Source organism: Ochlerotatus camptorhynchus, unplaced genomic scaffold (genome assembly GCF_037179485.1).
Source record: "Ochlerotatus camptorhynchus isolate MF236.1 unplaced genomic scaffold, CSIRO-AGI_Acam_v1.1 ptg000038l, whole genome shotgun sequence".
Lineage (NCBI taxonomy): Eukaryota > Metazoa > Arthropoda > Insecta > Diptera > Culicidae > Ochlerotatus > Ochlerotatus camptorhynchus.
The window spans coordinates 752,782-775,344 of NW_027040529.1; the positions used below are offsets into that span (position 1 = coordinate 752,782).

At 40.3% G+C, this 22,563-nt stretch overlaps 1 protein-coding gene across 13 annotated transcripts in view; it reads right to left on the bottom strand.

The window, feature by feature from the left end:
* The window catches only part of chico, a 563,283-nt gene that overhangs the window by 20,000 nt on the left and 520,720 nt on the right, over positions 1–22,563 (bottom strand). For 7 of the 13 annotated variants that reach the window (XM_065234489.1, XM_065234506.1, XM_065234498.1 and 4 more), the window contains 4 exons: positions 20,206–21,345; positions 6,266–6,602; positions 6,045–6,165; positions 5,470–5,675 (listed from right to left, as the gene is read on the bottom strand). In XM_065234489.1, the coding sequence (XP_065090561.1) occupies positions 5,470–5,675; positions 6,045–6,165; positions 6,266–6,602; positions 20,206–21,345 (1,804 nt within the window). The remainder of the gene's footprint in view (positions 1–5,469; positions 5,676–6,044; positions 6,166–6,265; positions 6,603–20,205; positions 21,346–22,563) is intronic. The other 6 variants (XM_065234562.1, XM_065234552.1, XM_065234542.1 and 3 more) reach the window with 3 other exon arrangements.

The following is a 22,563-nucleotide window of genomic DNA, read 5'->3' on the forward strand; positions in this document are numbered from 1 at the left end:
CCGGTAAATCGAACGACGAAATATAAAACGCGGCCGATTATTACTTCTGATCGTTTATTAATGTTTTTTTTTCCTTTGGTTTGTTTTTTCCGTCGATCTTGTTTTCCGTGCTGAGCACCAATGCTACCGACGTGCCAGGAAGGCAGCTCCCACACTTGGACCCTACCTATCGACCCATCAACTCATGAACCGGAGACCAACGGCTTTACTTCCCATCCGAAGGAAGGCGTGATCAAAGATGTTATGCCTCAGAACATCCCGGCGGCGCCGACTGGGATTGAACCCAGGCCTGCTGGGGTGAGAGGTAATCACGCTTACCACTACACCACCGGCGCCGTTAAATGTTCCGCTTGCTTGACGTGCTTCATGACCATCCCATAAATCTCCTGCAACTGTCGATCAGCGCCTACCAAATTCGTGCCATTGTCTGACCACACTTCTTACAGTATCCACGGCGTGCGATCATTCTCTTGAACGATCCCAAAAAAGTCTCGGTGGTAAGGTCTCCTGCGACTTCCAAGTGGATGGCTTTACTCGACAAGCAAACAAAAACGACGATGTATCCTTTCATGCACCGTGCTCCTCGCGTGTTACTACACCGCACCAGAATCGGACCAGCATAGTCCACACCAACATGGGCAAAAGGGCGACATGCTGTCACTCGTGCTGCTGGCAAACTCCCCATCAATTGTTTTGCTGTTTGCGCCTTCTGACGACAACACGTCACACAGTCTCGTATCACCTGCTTAATAACCGTCTGACAACCTTGGATCCAATAACGTTGGTTGATTGTTGCTGTTATCAAAGTTGGCCCAGCGTGGCAGTTGTTGATGTGAATTTCCTTTACGAGAAGTTTTGCGAAGCGATGCTTCTTAGGGACGATTATCGGGTGCTTGACATCGAAGGAATACACCGAGTACTGTAATCGCCCTCCAACCCGGAGCGTGCTGGTACTATCCAGGAAAGGGTACAAGCTTGAAATGCTGGATTTAACTGGACCTTCCTCTCCACGTACCAGAGCCTTGATTTCCCTTGCATAGGAATCCTGCTGCGACAGTCGTACAAATTGCATTCGAGCCTGATGCAACTGCGATGACAAAATAGGACCGGATTGCTTGTCGTTACCGGTTACCTTGCATCTCATGTTGTAGACGAATATCTGAACGCGGGCCAGCTGCCAACACGCCACGCTAAGATCGGATCGTTGCTCGAGGATTTCCTTCTCAATGACGTTGCTTGTGGTTGGAAGACTAACGGAAACATTGAGTGATTGAAAACGTTTACGTACCTCCAGTGATTGTTCGTCGTGTGTTTCGTCTGGTACGTCGCATTTCCACATAGCTGAATCATCGGACAACCATGCGGGCCCCGTCCACCACAGGGGATAGTTGACAAGTTCCAGCGGAGAGATCCCGCTGCCTTGTGTAGTGCTGCCATTGCTAGGAACCCTGATTTCTTAAGACCGTAGTTGACGGTACGATAACGAAAATGCTGAATCGGTTTGTCAGGAGATTCTCGCCATACGATGCGTAGGTAGTCCGTATCGTCAGGGTACACCCACACCTGGCGGTACATTTTTTGCGACTTCCGCGATGAATACCACTAAGAACAATCGGAATCGCAGAAGTACTTCAAACAGATCGGCGTTGATGTTCGGGCCATCTAGTAACATAACGTTTAGGGATGTTCCAGTCGTGGTGGCAGAAGAAGCATCGAAAACCACTCGAAGTTTTGTGGTTACGCTTTTCTCCTTTACGACGCCATGGTGGGGCAAGTAGTACGATTTCGAACAGTCCACGTTGATCTCCGCTCGCGGCACAACGTGCATGTGGCCCAATTGCTGGTACTCTTGCATAAACGATAAGTATCATTACTTGAAACTGCTGTCGTTCTCGAATCGGCGTTCCATCGCTCTCAACCGCCTTGTAGCAGCGGCCAGCGAATTTCTGAGTTTGAGCTTTGAATCATCCATAGGTAAACGGACGATAAAGCGACCTTCCTGCGAGCGCGTGAGCGTGGAGTTGAATTCTTCAACCACTCCTTGCTCATCCTTGGTGAGCTACTTGGGACTGTGAAGCTCTTGATCCTCCCAAAACAGCCGCAGAGTGCGATCGATATCAACCTCTTGATGCAGATTGAGTACCGAATGATAGGTGTGAGCACACCCTTGCTTCGAAATCTTTCCTGCAACCATCCATCAAAAGACGGAACACTGTGCTACAGGATTTCCGTTGTGATCCTTGACCTGCCCTGGCTCTAGTAACGAAAGGAAAACATCAGATCGCAGGATGATGTCCGTTGACCCAGGCTTGTTGAACTGCGGGTCGGCCAGTTGCAGACCCTCCAGGTAAGGCATGTTTGAAACGCTGAAGTGCTGACACGGCAGTGTTGCCGTGAGCTTTCCCAATATGTAAGCATGAGTGACGAGTTTCGGTCCATCTTCGAAACGCGATGAGATCACGAGTGTAACCTTGCCGGCGGTAGTGCCGACAACCTTGGCGTTGACACCAGTGACTTCCAATGTAGCGTTGCTACGCCTCAAACCAAGACGCTTTACGTACGCCTCCGTTATGAGCGACACCTGTGAACCACAGTCAATAAGAATCCTCACCTCGTGCAGCTTGCCGTCACTCCCTTTGATCCGTGCCACCACTGTGGGCAGCAGCGTAACTTCCCATTTCTCGTCCAGCGATTGTGCCGAGTTGACCTTCACCGATGCTAGAGCTGATTCCGAACGAGCTTCCTGGTTTGATTGATCCTGATTCGGCTTCTTCTCCGGTTGCTTCGCTTCCTGTGTGCACAGTAAAGTGTGATGCCGTTGCTTGCAGTCTGCAGAGCGGCATACCGATTTCAACGGGCACTTCTTTGCCGAGTGGAAAGGACGCAAACAGTTGAGGCACAGCCTTGCCGATTGTGCCACATCCCTGCGCGCCATGACATCCATTTCCTTGAATTGCTCGCAGTGATAGACCGGATGGTCTTTCCAGCACTTTGCACACGCTGCCGACGATGAGTTGGTGTGAAAAACTTGCACCCTTTCACCAACGTGTGGCTTCGTGTTATCCTTCTTTGCGGCATCTCCCTGGCTTGGTCGCTTCGTGAATGCTGTGCACGTTTCCGATTCTGCAGGAACTCCAGAAAGTCAGTAAAGGTTGGACTGTCGACATCAACAATTTTCTGAGCCCACAAAGACCTTGTTTCCCTGTCAACTTTCTCCAACAGTAGGTGGATGAGGCACGGATCCCTCGATTCGAATTCGTTCCCGAGTGCCGTACGCTGTCGTATCACGTCGTCGGATGTTGTCACCAACTTCTTCAATCCACTCGTGCATGAGGTTGCTAGTTGTTCGATGAACTCCCGAACTAGGGCAAACACTGTGTACTTCTTCTTGTTGTAGTGCGTTACAAGTGTTTCCCAAGCTTCCTTATAATTGGCATCAATGATGGGGAATGAACTGACCATTTTCTTCGCCTCGCCATCCATATATGATAGCAAGTACTGCATATTCAGCGAATCCTTCAGGTCCACTCGGCTGTGGATTGTGCTCACGAACAAATCCTTGAAGGAATGCCAGTTCTTCCGTTCTCCTTTGAACACCGGAATATTGAGCTGCGGAAGCTTTACGTTTAGTGGATGGTTCTGATTCGATACCTGTCTCGCAGCAGGTGCTGCATTGTTCCTCATTTGGTGCATGATCATCATCTCTACGAGCGCCCTGATCTCGCAAGTCGTTTGTCGATTCTCCAGTTCCAGCGCTGTAGGTGGACATCCGCTCCTGTCGTTCCTACGCTACATCTTCCAAGTGACTGGTGCTCTCTTCAATCTCGGTTTGAATGGTTTCGAAGTTACCAGCAAGTTCCGTGAGTTTATCCTTCCGTTCCTGCACCTCTTCGTAGGTGGGATTCCGAGTGTTTAGGTTTTCAGCAACGGACAACTCCTATTTCGCTTTCGCGAACATAACCTCCCGCTTCGCGCGCAACCTATCCACGTCATGTGGTTCCATCACATCTGGTTCGAAGGACCAATGAACAGAGCGAAAGATCGAGAGCTTGGACTGGGAACTGGAACCAGAGAACACCAAAAACTTATTTGCCTTTCGTAGGATCGCGAATATTCCGGTAAATCGAACGACGAAATATAAAACGCGGCCGATTACTACTTCTGATCGTTTATTAATGCTTGTTCATACAAAAGTGCAAAAAAGTTTTACTCTTGGTTCAATGAATAGCTTGTAGACCGGTTGGGCGCCGAGTTGTCAACGCGTTTTTGGATTACCAACAAGCAGATTTTTAGCGATGGCCCCAATCTTAGATACATAGGCCAACATTAGATGACAAACTGGCTTGATGTTGTTTTCACATTTCATTTCATTTCATAATCAAAGTCCGTAATTTTATCACGTAATATGAAAGGTGATGCCAATTGCTAGTGGATAACGTTATTATCTTAAAATTGACGAAAATTCATATGGGACTGATATGCGATTATAGGCAGTTAAAACCTCTTCATGAGTTGATTCTAGTGACGTCGATGATGGATGGTTATTCATTTGATCATTTGAGGTAGTTTTTATCGGAAGAGATAGCCCTGAACTAATCAAAAAGTGTTTAAAAATGAAAATCTAGGTTGAGGGCGTTTAAATCGGATCAGAGCGTCAGAAAGCCGAATGCCACTGAGGCGGTATTAGGCGGAATGGGTCTATATTTTTGTATCCATTTCTGTGTACGGGATCTTGTATGATTTTCAACGTCTGAATTAACAACATTATTTCTTAAGAACTTACCTCAGGATACCTTTGTAAATTTCTTAAAGATTTTCGTAGGATAATTCCAAAATCTATTCAAAGATGATTTTTTGTTTTGTAGTCAGTTTAATACATTTGGTGCGAAATGCGTCTATATCGACTACAACATGGTCACGAAACGTATTTTTATTTACCTTTCATTTGATATTTTGATCTTTGAGATCAGCCCAATGGTTTTAAATTTTTGAAAAAAGTCAGTTTTGAACAAAATTGATTATTAGGACCACCCACCTACGGGTCTAATATATTGCGATAAGGAACAAAACTAATCTTTTTACGAAATTCTGAGAATACCACTATTTTGTTTTGCTATGAAATGGCTGAATATAGCTGCTGAAGGAATATTAACGATAAGTTATAAGAAACTACAGATAGACCTTATTTTCTGATTCAGAAATCTTAGAACATTTTTTACATTTTGAGCTAGTCTAACATTTTTCGAATATTCGCGCTAGAAAAAAGTATTGTGTAGACTAAAATCAAATAAATAGTTCAAATTAACTTCAAGCCTTAAGCCTGCAACGGTTTTTTTTTAATACGTTCGATAAGTTGATTGAAAGTGCCCCATTTTCTCTTAAATCCAGCGGCCACCCTGTAAAATGCTCTCCACCGGAAATACCCTTCCCGCAGGTCGATCCCTCCGCAGATATTCCCGGACTACTTACCCTCGTGGAAAGTCCGCACCCGGTGACATCGGGATGTAGCCACTGTTGCCGGATGGATCGCCCGGGGAGCTACCGCACGGGCTGCTCATGTCCATGTAGTTGCTGCTGCCCTCGACCGAACCGACAATGTTCGACGGTGGCGCCGGGCTGCCCCTTCTGATCGCCTGTGATATTGGAAGCGACAGTGAGTTAAAACTATGCCTTAACTATTGGTTGGGTTGGGTTGTTGGGTTGTTGGATTGATTTTGCGGCACCGATTGGGGTTTGTTGTTTTTGAAGTAGTAGAAGTGGTGGTGGTGGTGGTTGGTGGTGGTAGTAGTAGTAGTGGTAGTAGTAGCAGTAGTAGAAGATGTAAACCATGCGAGCGGCCAGGGATGATGGTGGGTGATACAATTTTTGGTCGAATGATTCAGGTTTTGAATTTCAAGATCGGAATTTTGAAGCACGCGCGCCAGGTGTTGAAAGAGATAAAAAAAATACATTCCGGAAGTGATTAAACTTGCCAATTGAAGAGCGAATTTTGAATTTTGAAAATCAAAGTACTTAGAGTGGAAAATGGATTTGCGGATACTTACGTGGCTGCCGAATTCATCCATGGATCGATGTTGCATTTGTGGCCTCATAGGGATCTTCCCGTAGTTGTTGATGTACTCTTCGGAATTCTCCTCCGGAATGGAACAACCTGAGCTGAGATGACTGAGAAGAGAGAAGGAAGGAGTGGAACAAAGAGTTGTTTTATTAATGAAACGGCCTAGTTCCTACAGGTCGAGGCTATTAGGATCAAGAAGAGACTCACTTAATGACCTTGGAAAAGCCATTGCCTTCATCCGGTGTGTGCGAACTAAGAAAACTGTCCGGTTCGTCAATGCTGAACGAGGAACCATCGCTACCGGTTGAACATGCACCGGTCGACGGTGGACTCAGCGGCGACGAATGCACCGGAGGACTATGGCTGTGGCTCTGGCGGTTAACGATCATCGACTGCGGCCGGGTGAAGCTGGACGACGGAATCGTTCTGGGCGGAGGCATTCCGCCGCTATTTATGATCAACTGCTGCTGATGGGTGCTGGTTTCGCTGGTCGTTCGATTCCGCGATGGAAGACTGTCGCAACGCTCGCGTGCAACGGCTGCGCCTGCAGGAGTGAGTGGAAATAGAAGGAGAGAACATTTGGTTAATTCTTTGTATGTTCGAATGAAACTTTTTTTACATGTGTCGTGACCATCTTATACTGATAAATGAAACTTCTGCTGCAAATAAATATAAGCTGGGATGTATGTAGCGCAATGGTGAAGCATTTTTGAGTTATTGTAGGTATTTACGTAAGCAACATGAATTGAAGCTGCAATGCTTTGGCTGACGATCGATTATGGTGAATGCAAGCAGATGTTTGTCTGAATCTTCGAGGGACCAATGGTGTGATCATGAAACAAGTAATGCTCAAAATGAACGTTGAATTATGTGCGTACCATGACCAATAATGAAGACTTGCGTCTGTTTGTCTGTGATAATGTTAGTTAGTCTAGGTACTAAATTTGCTTTCACTTTCATTAAAACAAACGAGTTTTTATTACTGGACAATTTTATACTGCCGGTATTCGCCTAACAGTCGCATGTCACAAAGGACTGTTATGCAAATAGTTGCAGTATAGGACACTATAAAGTATGCTCTGTGAAAATAAGGGATCATGAAGATCAATAGGACACCGCCTCTATCTATCTAAATCTTTTATCAAAGTCAATTTATGTGCCGTGATGGCGGGTTATTCCACGTGAGTTATAATTATGCGCACTTGACAATTAATTCGATATAGTTCGTGCACATTGATATCGAATATCGCCAGACCAGAAATTAATCAACCTGTTCGGTTGAATTCAGTACCAAATTAACCAAGTTTTCCCAAAAGTCCTCTGAACTTGCCTCATAAGACCATAATGTCTCTGAAGTGGATTCACCTTATTTTTAACGTTACTTTGTATGAAATTGTACGTAGAAGAGCAAAATTATCTAAGTGATTAGTCAATATGACCTGATTAGTACGAAGCTAACTTCTCGGCTTACTGATTTGTGCTATGGGACGGACTTGCCATGAGCGGCAGTCATAATGTTTGCAGTCAGAGCTCAGGAAGGATTACAGAGTATTCAAGATTCTACGAATCCCAGTCGGGATTTTCCTTATCCTAATTGAGATTCGCTGAATCTTTGTCTGGGATTCTGAAGAAGATCAACAATATCAATACTCGCTGAAATGCAGGACAACCCAAGTAACCAAAAGTTCAACGATAAAACTCATTTCCAAGTTCCATAAAGTTCACATTAATTTCCGGCAGAACCTTAAAGTTCCATAATGTTCTGACAGAACTTTCAAGTTCCATAAAGGTCAAATAAAGTTCCGACAAAACTTTCTTCCCAAGCAACCAAAAGTTCTGCATTCAACGTTAAAACCCACTTTCAAGTTCCATAAAGTGCATATAAAGTTCCAACATAATATTCTGGCTACTTTAGAAGCTATAGAAAGCACACGAGGAACTTAAGCTCCAAAAAGTTCCGATGCGTACACACTTAGAAAAAAACATGTAAATTTAGGTGCTCTGAGAGTGACATATACGAGCGTCATTTTTGACATAAATTTGAGTCATAACAGACGCAAAATATAGCTCAATCAAACGTACTTTTCGTCGAGCAACGAACTTTTCAGTCTCGGAGCACTTAATATTACATGACATGTTTGTTTACGTCTCATCTTTTATGTCAAAGACGGATTCCGTCACGCGTAAAATTAGTTATTTCTAAGTGTGTACTATTAGCAACTTGAAGTTCAAAAAAAGTTCCTAAAAGCATCCATAAGCACTTCTTAGGAACTTTAGGCAAGGCTGAAAACATGGCCACAACAAAGTAACGAATAAGTTCCCAGCGGAACTTCTTAGGCTATCATGAAGCAATATATTTAATGTACGCAAATATGAAATGATCAGTGGCTTAAATAAATCATAATTCTTATATCTATGCAGTGCATAAATATTCTATCCAAAAAAAAAAAAAAAAAAATAAGGAGCAATTTCATACACGTTCATACCTGCCTTCAGAAATAACTTTCTTAAAGATCTGACTATAGAATTATCTTTCATAAAAGTGCGAACCAAATACAGGACAAAAACCTTTTTTAACTTATTTTCTAAAAGTTCCGTTCAAGTTCCGCCAGAAGCTGCTTAGAATGCTCTTCAATTATGGTACCGGAACTATAACGAATTAAAAATGAGGCGCTTAGAATTCTATAGACCACCTTCAACCAAGCTGCTTCAGCCACAAACAGCATTTTATTAGAACTTTTGGTTACTTGGGAATACTAAATGTGGTTTTGTTTTTTCTCGAAGGGATTACGGGGAATCTCGATAGGGATACCAGACAATCCCGACATGACTCTGGACCTGGGTGGGAGACACAGCTTGCACACAAGGAATTCATTTTGAAGGTTTTTTAGCATTTGAATTCAACTCAAAATAGGTGCATCAAATTTGGCTGATTTGCTTTGAGCGTAGGGGTCTGCCTTAGCTCAGCTACAAAGCGAGATCATGCTGGAGGCGGCGTGTTCGATTCCTGGTCCGGTCTAAACAATATTCGAATTGGAATTTTTTTTTTCAACTTCCCTGAGTGTAGAGTATGGTACTTGCCACCAGGGGTTGATACGGTTGACGTTTTTTACTACACTCGCTTCGTACTCTCATGTTTTACCGTCAACACAAACGGTAGAACAACATTCGAGCAAAAAGAAATTTTTCAAATAACTAGCATATGGCATGTGTGATTTGGTTCTAATTCTTCAATTTGGTGTAAATTAAACCATTTTTGATCATAAATGTTACTACTAGGACATCGTTGCTTGCTATTTTCAGAATTCACACAAGCACAACATCAGCAGCTCTTATTATGAGAAAATCTAAAATAAATACATTCGCGACGGTCATATGACATTTTAGTTTGGTACTGTAATTTGATAGCTTGTTTTGCAATGGTCGGAAGCAGAGGCAGTCGATTATCACAGAAAATGTGTCGACTACGGCGACCGCTTACAAGACTACTTGCCGCACAATATACTAATGCATAAATAGTACAGCCTAAAAAAGTTCTCAATTTACAGCTGTGCGTGCAAGTGCTTACACTTAATTTTATTTCTTTAAATTTGAAAAATTAATCGGTTTTTATACATCGTCTGAAAGAGCTTCGTTTTCTGAGCACGATATTTTCTCGAACCCAAAGACTTTCATCTAGTTTTTTAGATCAATATAATTATAACTTAGCTTTTTCCCATACAAAAGTTTTCCGTAGGGGTGCTAATATAGTAATTTTTGCTAACGTAATAGCACTTATTTAAAATAGTTCCAGTGCACCAAAAATGAATAAATTTTGAATTTCGGTCCCACCTTTAATGTAGATTACGAATATGCATTTACCTCAATCCCCTAAAGAATCCAATTGAAAGCCGGCGAAAAGCCTCAGTGGGGACGTAATAAAGCCAAAAGAAGCTTTGAGCGTGTGGTAATTGTTTGACGTTATTCAGTGTGCAGTGAGCAAGTGTAGCTTTCTGGTTTGTATTTTATTATGCCATCAAAGATACTGACAAACATGCCGTAACCCCGAATGTCACTTTCCCTGAACGCCTTTAACCCAAATGTGAAAAAACGAGCAGCATTCAAAAGAAGGTAGAATCTCATTCGGGGAAGTGGACATTCGGGTAATGAAGAACAACCAGGGCGTCACAATATAAGCATCAATTGACAAAATCAATGCGACGAAGAGACTGATACCGTTCTTTTTCTGTTGAAGTCGAACAGCTTCGCAGCATTCTAGCACCGCAGTCGGCGTCTACAAACAAATTTACAGTTGTTTCCGGAGTGATTTGAGATTTGAGCGTAATTGCCTCCCTTAGGTCAGTCGGTACATGCGCAGCTTCAAAGCAAGACCATGCTGGAGGTGGCTGGGTTCAATTCCCGGTCCGGTCTAGGAATGTTTCGTGTTGGAAAATGTCTCAACTTCCCTAGGCATAGAGTATGATTGCACTTGCCACCAGTGACAGCCTTTAGATTGACAAAAGAGATTCCTACGGTAAACATTCTAAACAATCACCAGTATGACACAACAACCGTGAGATATCGTTATTTTGCATTTCTCACTGATTCGCAAACATCTGGCATGTACCATCATATCACCGAGGAAAAATAAACAGACATATAAATTGACTGTCATCTCCTTTCGAGCGTAAATACGGTTATGACGGTCATTCCTCTTCCAAAATTACGGATTAGGCGATAGCTGTGCTGTATCAAGGAAAAGTCTTATTCTGCGTTCTACAATCGGATCATAGCCAGAAATTATTATTGTGAGAATTCATATCTACATGAACTCGTACTACCTGCAGTCACGAATGCTTATTAATGGATAGAGATTTTGCAGTTATTTATTTTTCCGGATACCGAGACGCATGAGCTCCAATAAGCTGACCGCATATCGTATCCACATTGCCGAAGCCCAAGTATCAAGAGATCCGTAAAAATCAATAAAAAATGCTAGCTAAAGGTGTTATTGCTAAGTAATAAAACGTTGAACTGTTGAACAAGTCATTAAATCCGGAGTGATTTGAGATTTGGGCGTAATTGCTTTAGTAAACAAACACTTCAATCACCGATTTTTCGCGAATAAAAACTCAGCCAAGAAGACTAACAACACACTCATGTAGAGGAATGATTCCTGTGCTATTTGGAATAGTTTGTTCGCGAGATTGAGCTTTAATTCGCATGAAATCAGCGATTGACATATTTGTTTACAATAGCAACTACGCCCAAATCTCGAAGTTTTCCGGATATATCTTTAGGTTAAACACAGCACAATAATTGCTTGCTTTACCACAGTTCGGGATTATTTCAGAAAAAAAATTGACAAGTATCAAATACAAGGGTAACACAATAACGTTAGCAGTTTTTCGGGATTTTTTCAACTCGCCCTCTCCCAATGTAAGACTTTGTAAAACCATACCAATTGCTCCTCCACCCCTATTAATATCTTACAGCATTCTGCATTTGATTTCTTCATCATTACATAGGATATTTCCCTCCCAGTAAAGATATCGTTAATATCAATATTGCACGGTCCATTATGAATACACATTTTCTTCCCTTGCGGTTTCAACAATCAAAGCAACCATTGGTATAAAACTTCAAATCGTTTATTATTCTGTTCCAAGCTGGATCGGGTATCAGGATCGGATCTGCTTGTTTTCTGACAAACGTCAGTTTGCTCGTTTGGTTTTTAAACCCAGCCCAGCTCAGGTTGAGGTTCGCACTGACAAAAAGTTCGGTTTTGCACTGATTTCGTCGAAGGTCCAGCTGTTGGTTCCATGATGGTCCTTGCAATTTTTCGGAGCAATTAAAAAAAATAAGATTTTTCGCTTCACTTTTCGCACATAACCACGTTGGAAAGATATTTGTTTTGTCAGTAAAATTCTCGTGAGTTTGTCAATTGTGAGTTGTGTCAATTGACACAATCGGATTGAGATTTATTAAGCATCGTATACAATGACGCGTACGTAAAAAATAATAGATATTGCCGATGGAACGTAAAAAAAATGAAGGGAGCGACCCCGGCGTAGTGGTTAGCACCCATACCTCTCACGCCAAAGTCACGAGTTCAAATCACACCACCGGACAAGTCACGAATGACAAAAAAAAAATTAAAGTGACTTTAATTTGCAAGTTAAGAAATGGCATTTGCAGGGCTAGTAGCGATCACTGCTGTCAGAAATAGTGATTTTAGTAACTATGTTGAATAAATAAGTGACCAAATAGTGACTTATAGTTGTAAAACTAGTGACTAAAAAGTGGCGCATCAAATAAATGTTTGATGTTTCAGACTTATTCAATTATTATCTCATAAACACTTATGTACTATATGAACCTTTAAAACGAAAGATTCAATAGAAAGTTTATAACCAAACCCACGATATTAATCACGGTGTCTACTAACTTCAAAAATCTGCAAAACCGGGAATCCTATGAAAAAAAAATTGTTTCCTTAAAATACCTGGAAGACTAAGGATGTTTTAAAGAAAATAGTGAATTTTGAAATACAACCATTTAATTTTTCTCGTTATTTTCATTCACATTTTGTACTTTAAAGATTCATCCACTGTAATCTTCAGTAAGAAATAAATTTAAAAAATAAATATTTTTTTGTTTTTTTGGTTTCTGAAGAACACTGTCTTTCTGTGAAGTTTCTGAAGTTTTTCAAAATTTATGGAACTTTTATGCTCAATTTTCAATAATTAATATAGTTCTATGATTTTCACTGAAGCTCTCAAGATTTTTCTGAAGTTCATGAAACTCCCCTAAAATTATCGGCACTTATTTAAAACTTCTTCAATAGTCTAAACTTTTCTGGTGCCTAAACGATTACTGAATTTCTTAAAAGTTCTCTAGACTACCCTGAAGTTGTCAGTATTTTTTAGGAACCAGCAACTTTACTGAAATTAATTAGTTTTCCTTGAAGTTTCGAAAATGTAACTCAAGTATTATAACGATTATTAACACTCGGTTTTCACAGAACTTATCTATGCTTACCTGAAGATCTCTAAATTTGATGAATATTTCAGCAAATTTTCAGATATATATTCATAATTCCTTGACGCTTTTGATGTTTTAGGATCAATCATAGAATTCTTGGAATACCCTATAATTCCACGTAACTCCTTGTAAGTCGCTGCAAATTTGCTTAAGCTAATGGGATTATTCTGAAGCTATCTGATCGTCCTCGAAGTACTCGGAATTTCACTGAATATCATTAAACTATATAAAAATATCTAAATTTAGTTCTCTGGAATTTCTTGAACATATCGCTGCTTGCTAAAAGTTGTCGCTTTTTTTTTATTAATGGAACTTCGTTGATGTTCTCTTATCAGCTTAGCTAAATTTTCGCATTTTTTTTAGGTTTATGAAATTTCCATGATATAACACCCTTAAAATACTCTTACGTTTTCCGGATGTTCATAAAATTTCCAGGATTCCTCTCGGAGCTTTGCTGAAGTTTTCGGAAATTCACTGAGTTTCTCGAAACTTCTTTAAGGTTTCAAATATTTCTTTGAAATTATTTGAACTGCCCTTTGATTCTCTGACCTGTCTTGATGTTCTCGAAGCTTCCATAAAGCTCTTAGTTCTATTGAAAATCTCGGTTCTGCTCGAAAATAAATAGAATTCCCGTAAACACCTTCAAATTTCCCTGAAATTCTCTGGACTTCTGTGAGGTTTCTGAAATATTTCTGAAGTTTTCATAAATTCTCTGAAGGTCTGTGTACTTCCCTGAAATTAGCGAAACATTTGAAGGGTTCTCGATTTATTTTCCAGCACATCATGCAACTATCTTGAATTTATCAAAATTTACGATTATGGATTTTTAATCTATCTAGCTTTTCTGAGGTGCTTAGAACTTCTTAAAAATTTGCACAGTACCCCTAAAGTTTTCTAAATTGGTCAAGTTTGCTTGACACCTGTGAAGTTCTCTGAAATTCTAGGAACTTCATAAAGGTTCCTGAAAAGTCTCTGGTGCTAAAAGAACCGCTTTGAGGTTCGTACAGCTTCCAGTCAGCTTGCTCTCAGCTCCCCTTATGTTCTTGCAGTTTATTTATAGAGCTTCACTGAAATTCTCAGCATATCCTTTCATTCCTCAGAACTTCTCCAAAGTCCCTACTATTGTTGTAAAGTTAATGGGACTGCATTGAAGATCTCTAATCTATCATAAAGTTAATTACGAACTTGAAATAAATCATTTATTTACTTAATTCTGGCACTTTGAATATTTTCAATATCTTGAACTTGTTAATGGAATACGAAACTTCAAGACATTGAATATTTTTAGATCTGGGACTTACTTACTTGGAAAACTCAGGTAATTTTATCCAGAAAAATGACTAGACATCCTGTATATAGTGAAAGACGATTAAATGTCACAACGCAAAGAATAGTCAATCTTGAAATAAACTAACGCTAAAAAAAGTTGAAAATAGTGACTTATTACAAGAAAAAGTGACTTTAGTGACTTGGCCTTAAAAAAAGAGACTTTTTAGTAACTGACTTGAAAAAAGTGACCAAGTCACTAAAAAGTTACTCGTCACCAGCCCTGCATTTGTGAAGATAAACGGATATTTTTCTACATTGTAACGTAACGCAGCTCCCACATATTTATTTGTTACAAGGAAAACTGAAAATCCAACGTTTTCTCCAAAATGTTTCGTATGTTGAAATTAACAACTTTTAACAAGAACAGGAAAATGAGGGAGCATTATTCTCACTTCACACTTATAAATGCCCAACAGAGATGATCAGTGAGTGAATGAGTTTGCTACTCTCTCGTTGTCATTTAATCTAACTGTCATGGATGGCTTTTATGAAGACAGTCTAGTGCAATGAGGTACAGAGAGAGGTGATGCAGATCGTGAAATATGGTAGTATTAGTAATCCAAAAAATCAACGTAAACGCAATTAGTGACGTCACTAATTGCTTGTATCGTACAGGGGTTTCACTCACACAACTTAACCGATTGCTTCACCTCGTTAATCTAGCTCATTGGGTCTAGTGAGGTAGAGGTGTTTCCAAGTGATATGCTAGTTGAACGTCATTTTTGAGATGTGACGGTTATGCGAGGATGATCGTCAAAGTGCAATAACCGTTATGATAATGCACAACACTAAGTTTAGAGCACAAAATAAGCTATGCGATGTGCAATAAGCTTGAAATGCGAAGAAGAAGAAGAAGTGTAATTGCATTTGTAAACAAACACGTCAAGGGTCAATTTCTACTGAATTAAAGCTCAATCTCGTTAACGAACTCTACCAAATGATAGAAGAATCTTTCCTCTACCTGTTAGTGTTATCAGCCTACGAAATTGAGCTTTGACTCGCGAGAAATCGGTGATTGGAATGTTTGATTACAAATGCAATTACGCCCAAATCTCATATCACTCCGGGTTTGTCTCTCGTTGTTTCAGTGGCCTTTCTTTCAAGCTTCGCTGAAGCGGACGGCTGAAAGTGCGCTGATAGTTTCGTCGTCAACGAGACAATCGACGTTACTTTCATTCAAATCGGTGTGCAAAGCAACGGCGAGTAAAACTACAGCCATAATTTCGTTATAAGCGTGCATCTTTTTTCATTTTCGTTTCGTGCTGATAGTCAAGCTAGGCATTATAGGAATGAACACGTTGTATGTTTTCCTTTATTTAACGTCGGTCTCTGTTCCGAAATCTAGTGCCAATCACCGACGGACATCGATTGCCATCCATTGACAGCAATCGAATGTGCAGGAAGGCAGCTTCCACACCTGCGTAGAATATCGCACCCATTCAACACACATGGGCCGGGACCAACGGCTTTACTTCCCTTCCGAAGGAAGACGTGACCAGCGATTTTTATGCCTCAGAAAAATCCCACCGACCTCGACTGGGATTGAACCCAGACCCATTGGGGTATTAGAAAGCAGTCACGCTTACCACTACACCACCGGCGCCGGCTGAACACGTTGTATGAAAGAAACAAAAATCGAGTTCATTTTAGAGCGTCGAAAATGTAGAGCCCTGAGAACAACCCCCTAACAGTCTCCAACACAGGACATCGGATAGATTTTATTTATAGACCACCGGATTTTTACACCCACAATCACCCGAATCACATTGGGTAAGTTTCCCATTTCAGATATTGCATTTTTCGCAATATAGGGGAAATGCAGGTAATGTCTGCCTAAGTGTCCCTAATTTGGGCCCATGCATAAATTCAGAAATCGACTAAATTTTCAATAGCAACCAAAAATATCCATTTGTAACGTCCCAATAACGCGTTCATCTAGATAAAATTGATAAATAGCAGATTTTTAGCGATGGGCCCAATCTTATATCCATAGGCCAACATTAGATACATTTCCCCTACGCACCAAAAAGCTGAATCAAGTTCCAGCTAAATGGATTGCTGAACTGGTTCCAGCAAAAGCAATTTATACTGTATTATTCAGCAATCCAGAAAATGTTGCTAGCTAACAACATGATCTGTCAAAACAGGTAGCCTCTGATCTGTTTCTGACATTTCTGAGATTCACAGCAGCGGTGCCAGATTGTTTTCAAGCTTATCGGTATCAAAGGTTTTAAAAAATCGGTATTTATCGGTATTTACTATTTTAATTAATTTGATCTTTTTGCCTTTTTCGAAGGCGAAAATTTAAACGTTTGGACTAAGAAGTTGAGGGTATGACTCTAAAGATTTTCAAGGCTAAAAAATCCATTCCAAACCAATCCAAGACGAAATATCCATTTTCTAAGCATACGTATCCCTCACAATCGCTCACAAGTCTTTACAAGATCTTGCAAAAGCTTGTGGACGCTTGTGAAGGATGCAAACACTTTGTAAAGGGATATTTCGTATTGGAGTGACTTGGACTGTTTTTTTAGCTTCGAAAATCATAGTGTCATACCCCTACGTTTCGGTCTCCGCTTTAAAGATCCTTATACAATAAAATCACTTTACGTTGCTTATGTGAGGTCAATATTAGAATATTGTAGCGTTGTTTGGTCACCTTATATGAAAAATCATGAAGAACGAATAGAGTCAATCTAAAAGCAGTTTTTATTATATGCACTACGTAAGTTAGGTTGGACGGCTTTTCCTCTCCCGTCGTATGAAGCACGTTGCTTGTTGATCAACATTGAAAGAACGTTGGAATTACGCAAAGATTTCTTTATTAAACAATATCATTTCGCAACGCATTTACTCAGCTGATGTATTGTCAAGATTAAATTTGTATGCAGATCGCCATCTGACCAATTACGCTAAATTTGAAAAAAAGAATTGAAAATATATTTCAAAATCCTCAAAGTCATAGAACATAAGTCCTACACATCTAAAAAAAAGTAGTGTAAATTTCCGTTACTACGATGCACATAAATGGAGCGTCATATATCATACATAGATCATCATATATTATAGATCGTGTAAATTTATGAGACATGTCATGCAATATTCCATATATTTTATGCAACTGTCCACTTTTGTTTTCAACATTTCTTGCAAGCTGCTAGTTTACGTAAAAAGGAAGTTTACATGTATGAATGTTTGCATGCATGGATGTTTACATCGCCAGTAAAATTCAGAATTTTTCTCATAGCCTAGTCAGTAAAGGCACGGTACTACCAAGCCGGAGGCGGTGGGTTCGATTCCCGGTATCATTGTGCTTGCCACACAATATACAAATTCATGCATTGGTATTGGCATTGAAAGCTCTCAATTAATAACTGTGGAAGTGCATTTATAGAACACTAAGTTGAGAGCACGCAATAAGCTAATATGCGCCAAGCAATAAGCTTGAAATACGAACAAGAAGAAGAAGAAGAAGCATATATTATGTCACGCTCTAAGGGGGGAGGGGGTGTCTAAGATTTTGTGACAAACAATGTATTAGATATATGAAAAACGTCACGATAGGGGGGGGGGGGGAACCAAAAAACTTCCAGAGAAAGAAACTCTTCTGAAAGAATTTTAAGGATAGTTCTAATAAAAGTCGCAAAAATATCCGGGAACTTCCTAGAAAAATAATGAGAAACTTATAAGAAACTTTTGGAAAAAATCGGATGACATATCCAGCGCAGCCAGAAAGGTTTCGGAAATCGGGAGAAAATTCCAGAAGTGGCCATTTCCAGAGAAAGTTAGAAGAAGCTCGGAGAAATTGTCTAATAGAAGAAGAAAAAAATAACCGCCAGAAGAAGCTTATGGAGAAACGGAAGTCGAAATAAACTTCTGGGAGAATTCGACGATACTTCCGGTAGAAGTTTAATTTTAAGTGCTTCTTTCGCCGGAAGGTTTTCGGAACAGTCTAAAGAAACTTCTAAGAGAAGTTGGGATAACAATTCCGGAAGAAAGAGATTTTTGGGAGATGTCGGAAGAAATTTTCGGTGAAAATCGGTAGAATATTCAAGGAAAAAAAGCACTTTATTCCGGGGGAAGTTGAAAAAAACTGGCAGGAGAAGAAGGAACTTTCGAAATCGAAATAACTTACCGGGAGGAATTGGACAATAACTTACGGACTAAGGTGGAAGAAAATTCTGAGAATGATTAAATAAACTTCAGAAAGTTAAAAAAAAAAAACATTCTGATGGACCTTTTTGATGACATAAAAGACAAAAGTATTTCCCAACTACCGGACATTACCGAGATGAGCCATTAGCTGTTTCTCTATTTCTGTATTTATCAAGCATAAGCGAGCGTGCATTAAGTTCGTCACGTCGTTTTAGGGAAACTCAACCCCTCCCCCCTTTTGTCACGTTTTTCCTATACCTAATGCCTAATGCAATTGCTTGTCACACATTTGTTGTTTATTTGTCGTCAATCAGTGTAGACCGTAAACCCTCCCCTTAGAGCGTGACGAACTTAATGGATGCTCTCCAAGACATTTTTTAGCTGAATTATTTTTTGAGCATATTCAGAACGATAAAAGTATCTCACAATATTTTTCTCTGATATTTGAGCGCAAGTCGGCATTATTGATTGTGATTATTAAAAAATCGGTACCCTGAGGAGCCTTATCTGTATATAGGTATCAAGTTCGAACACCGTTACAAATACCGATAAATCGATATATCTGGCAACGTTGGTTCGTTCTTGAATGGAAGTGCTATTTTAATTAAATTCATCGTGCCTATACTAGTCGAATAGACCAGGAATCATGAAGTAAATCAATCAAATTTATCATTTTATCAATTAAGCAATATTTTTCATTTCGTTTTAGTAAACACTCTCCATAAGATGTTCATCCTGATAATAAATCGCGGCGATGTTACGAGATCAACTGTATACTGCGATTTTTTTTTAAATAAATTTTTCGATAAATGAATCTGGCATTAAATACAGTGTCGGTATTGCATTAATTTAACCAATTTACAAAAACGAAAACAAACGGATACAATTCAGTAAAAGTGGATAGCACAAATATTTCTGGACAACCAGCAAACTGCTATCAAAACCAATTTACTGCAGCTTCAGCAAAAAAATAACAGATGAACTGAAGATTCAGTCAAATTTGGCTGATTTCCAGCGATTCAAATTTGGTGTGTAATATAACGAAATTGGTAAGAAGTTGATTGCATTTTTGCATTAAGTTGAACTTTTGGGGGATGGTATGTTGCTAAACGACGAATCTCATCTAGTGTTATTTGTTTAAATTATTTAGGTATTCATTAAATTACTCATGTACAACAAACTGGTCGCCTGTTCAGAAAAGCATTTGAAACAATGCAACATTGCAACAATAAATTTAGTTTAGTTTAGTACTTTATAAATTGTGATAATTTTGTTTCGGATTTTACATGTACAAACTTAAACACACATACACACACACAAATCCAATCAGTAACTATTGATTTTAGCATTCACACCTGAATAGAGCAAACATGGCCTAAACATCCTACACAAAAGTAGCAATCCTCTAGCGCTGCTGTAATTTTTCGCTTTGCAGAGTACATACATGTCCTTACGGAGACATCTTGAATTATGCTAACAAGATATACATACTAGGTGCATTCAAATCTACATATCCGTGCGTGGCATTTTTTTTTTTTTTTTAGGCAAAATTATATTATTTATACAAAAAGAAACTAAGTTTAAGTGTAAAAGATAAACGATAAGAAATAGCTCGAAAAACAAAACAAAGAAATACATACTCCGCCTGGAATTGGCACTGTTACGACCGCTGCGGCGTCTCAGCGTACCCGGTGGGGAACCGGAAGTGCCGCCCCCTTTCGGCAGCGAACTTCCGCTATTGCTACAGTACGAATGAGTGTTGCTGCCGGTACCGTTTCCGGTTCCCGTAGTGCTACCGTGCAAATTGCTACTAGTGCTATTACTACAACTACTACTGCTGCCCCCAGCGGTGATTGCGGTGGTGGCCATTTTCAGCGCGGTCAGTTTACTATTGTTGGCAGTTTGAATGTGCGAACTTCGCAGTAGCCGACTAATGAACTGAAGATTTGGTGCTGCAGTGCCCGCCGGATCTTTGTCCTCCTGGGAAACACCAGATGGCAGATGGTGGTGATTGGTGGTGGTAGCAGGCTTTTTCATATCCATCGGGAGGTACTTTTGATCTTCGATTATGCTCTCCATCGAGCTGCGGGATGGCGTCACGATTGCAGGATGATTGCTATCAGTCGCCTCGAACAAGTGATTGCTGTAATAATGCTGCTGATCCGGAGGAGACGTTGACGGCAGGTACGAGCATGATTTATTCATATTTTCATAGTCCTGTTGAGTGGACCCAGATGAGATAGCTGACGAGGGAGATGCTGCATGGACGGCATTGCCGTGCAGGGGGCATAAATTATAATGACTTGTTCTGTTGCTGCTGTTGCCAACGACAATGATCGGTAGCGTTCCACCGGCAGCACCAGATAGACAGGTGCATTTGAGCGATGCAATCGATAAGCTGGACGATTTCTGATGTTTGCGATTGCCGCTCGGTAGCTGATGCGGATGCATACCATTGTATGCGACACGTATTGCACTTTCCTCCGTCAGCGGAAGGGACCGGGTACGGTGGTGGACCGGTTGGATCGAACGATCGACCACAATTCCGCCGGTGGAATTCTTGCCGAAGAATCCACCTCCGGATAGACCGTTAAAACTAGGATTGCTACTAAAATTGCTACTACTGCCTAGATTGCTCTGGGAGGACTTTTGCATCGCCAGGTGTGCTGCTGCGGCTGCGACGGCGGCGGAGGACGAATTGCTATGGGGAGAATGGCTTAGCATGGGGGTGGCGCTTGGTAATGATAAAGCTCTCTGATGGAATATCACTGCGGATGTAACTGCGGATAAGAGAAAGAAAGAAAAAACGGAAAACGAAAAAAAAAAAACAAAACAATCACAGTGACACAACTCGACGGGACACACATTTGAGGGTGTAGAAAGAACAGAAAAAGAATCAAAGATTATGGAGTATGGTTTATAATGGAATTGGGGCGAGGAAAAGAAAATAGAAAAATCAAATTATTCACACAGAAAACTGTTGCGAAAATTGGAAATCCTTGAAGACAGTCAGGAAGTCAAAAAAAAAGAGAGAAGAAGAAAAGTAAGTGAAGCAGACGTCCGAGACCGTTGCAGTGGCAAGTCCTTGAGGATATTATGTCGAAAATGTCCAATTAGTTTGTCGTGTGCAGTTAACAAGCATGTTTTATTCCGTTGTGCTTCGAATCATTGCCGAAATTCTTGTCCAATTATTTGCTTGACTTTTTTTTTCTTCAGCTATCTACCAATGTTTCCGGATTTATAGGATTGGATAATCAGCGAGAAAGGTGGCCAACAGAGTAAATCCAGGCCATTAGCGAAAAAAATTAATTTTAAAATCAATCCTCTCCGATTTCTATGAAACGTTGCATAATTGTTTTCTGTGGGCTGATAGACTGATGCAATATTTGTAATTTTCGCTCCACAGTGCTCAAACGGTTACAAATTGGGTCCTGATTTGGTGAGAAACGGACCGGGCACAAACCCTTTGAAATTTATATGGAAATTACCATGGGAAAACAAAACTTTTTGATCATTGTGTTTTAGCCTTGTTGCATATTGCTCTATTAAAAAGTTCTATCATAATCATAAGACATCCATTAGTACCGCCTAATGACGCGTTCATATAGATACAATTGATAAATAGCAGCTTTTTAGCGATAGGCCCAATATTAGATCCATAGGCCAACATTAAAGCGATTTCCCCTAGTAGCCATGATTTTGTGCTCTATTCTGCGCGCCAGAAACACCAATGTTGCCTACTGAACAGTTGATTAAGTATAATCATAAGACATCAGTGACTTGAATCATTAATAACTTTTGTTCCTTAAATTTGATCGAAAAGTGGTATTCAACAAAGTTGTAGCTGAGTAAATTTTCTTCATGCTAAGAAGAATGTTCAATAACCTGAATTTTTATATGATCCTGGACTTCGAAAAAATGTCATGGTCCCAGAGGTTCTAGACTAAGAAACATTTTCAACATTCTAAACTCAGACATTTATGAAGTAACTTTTGATA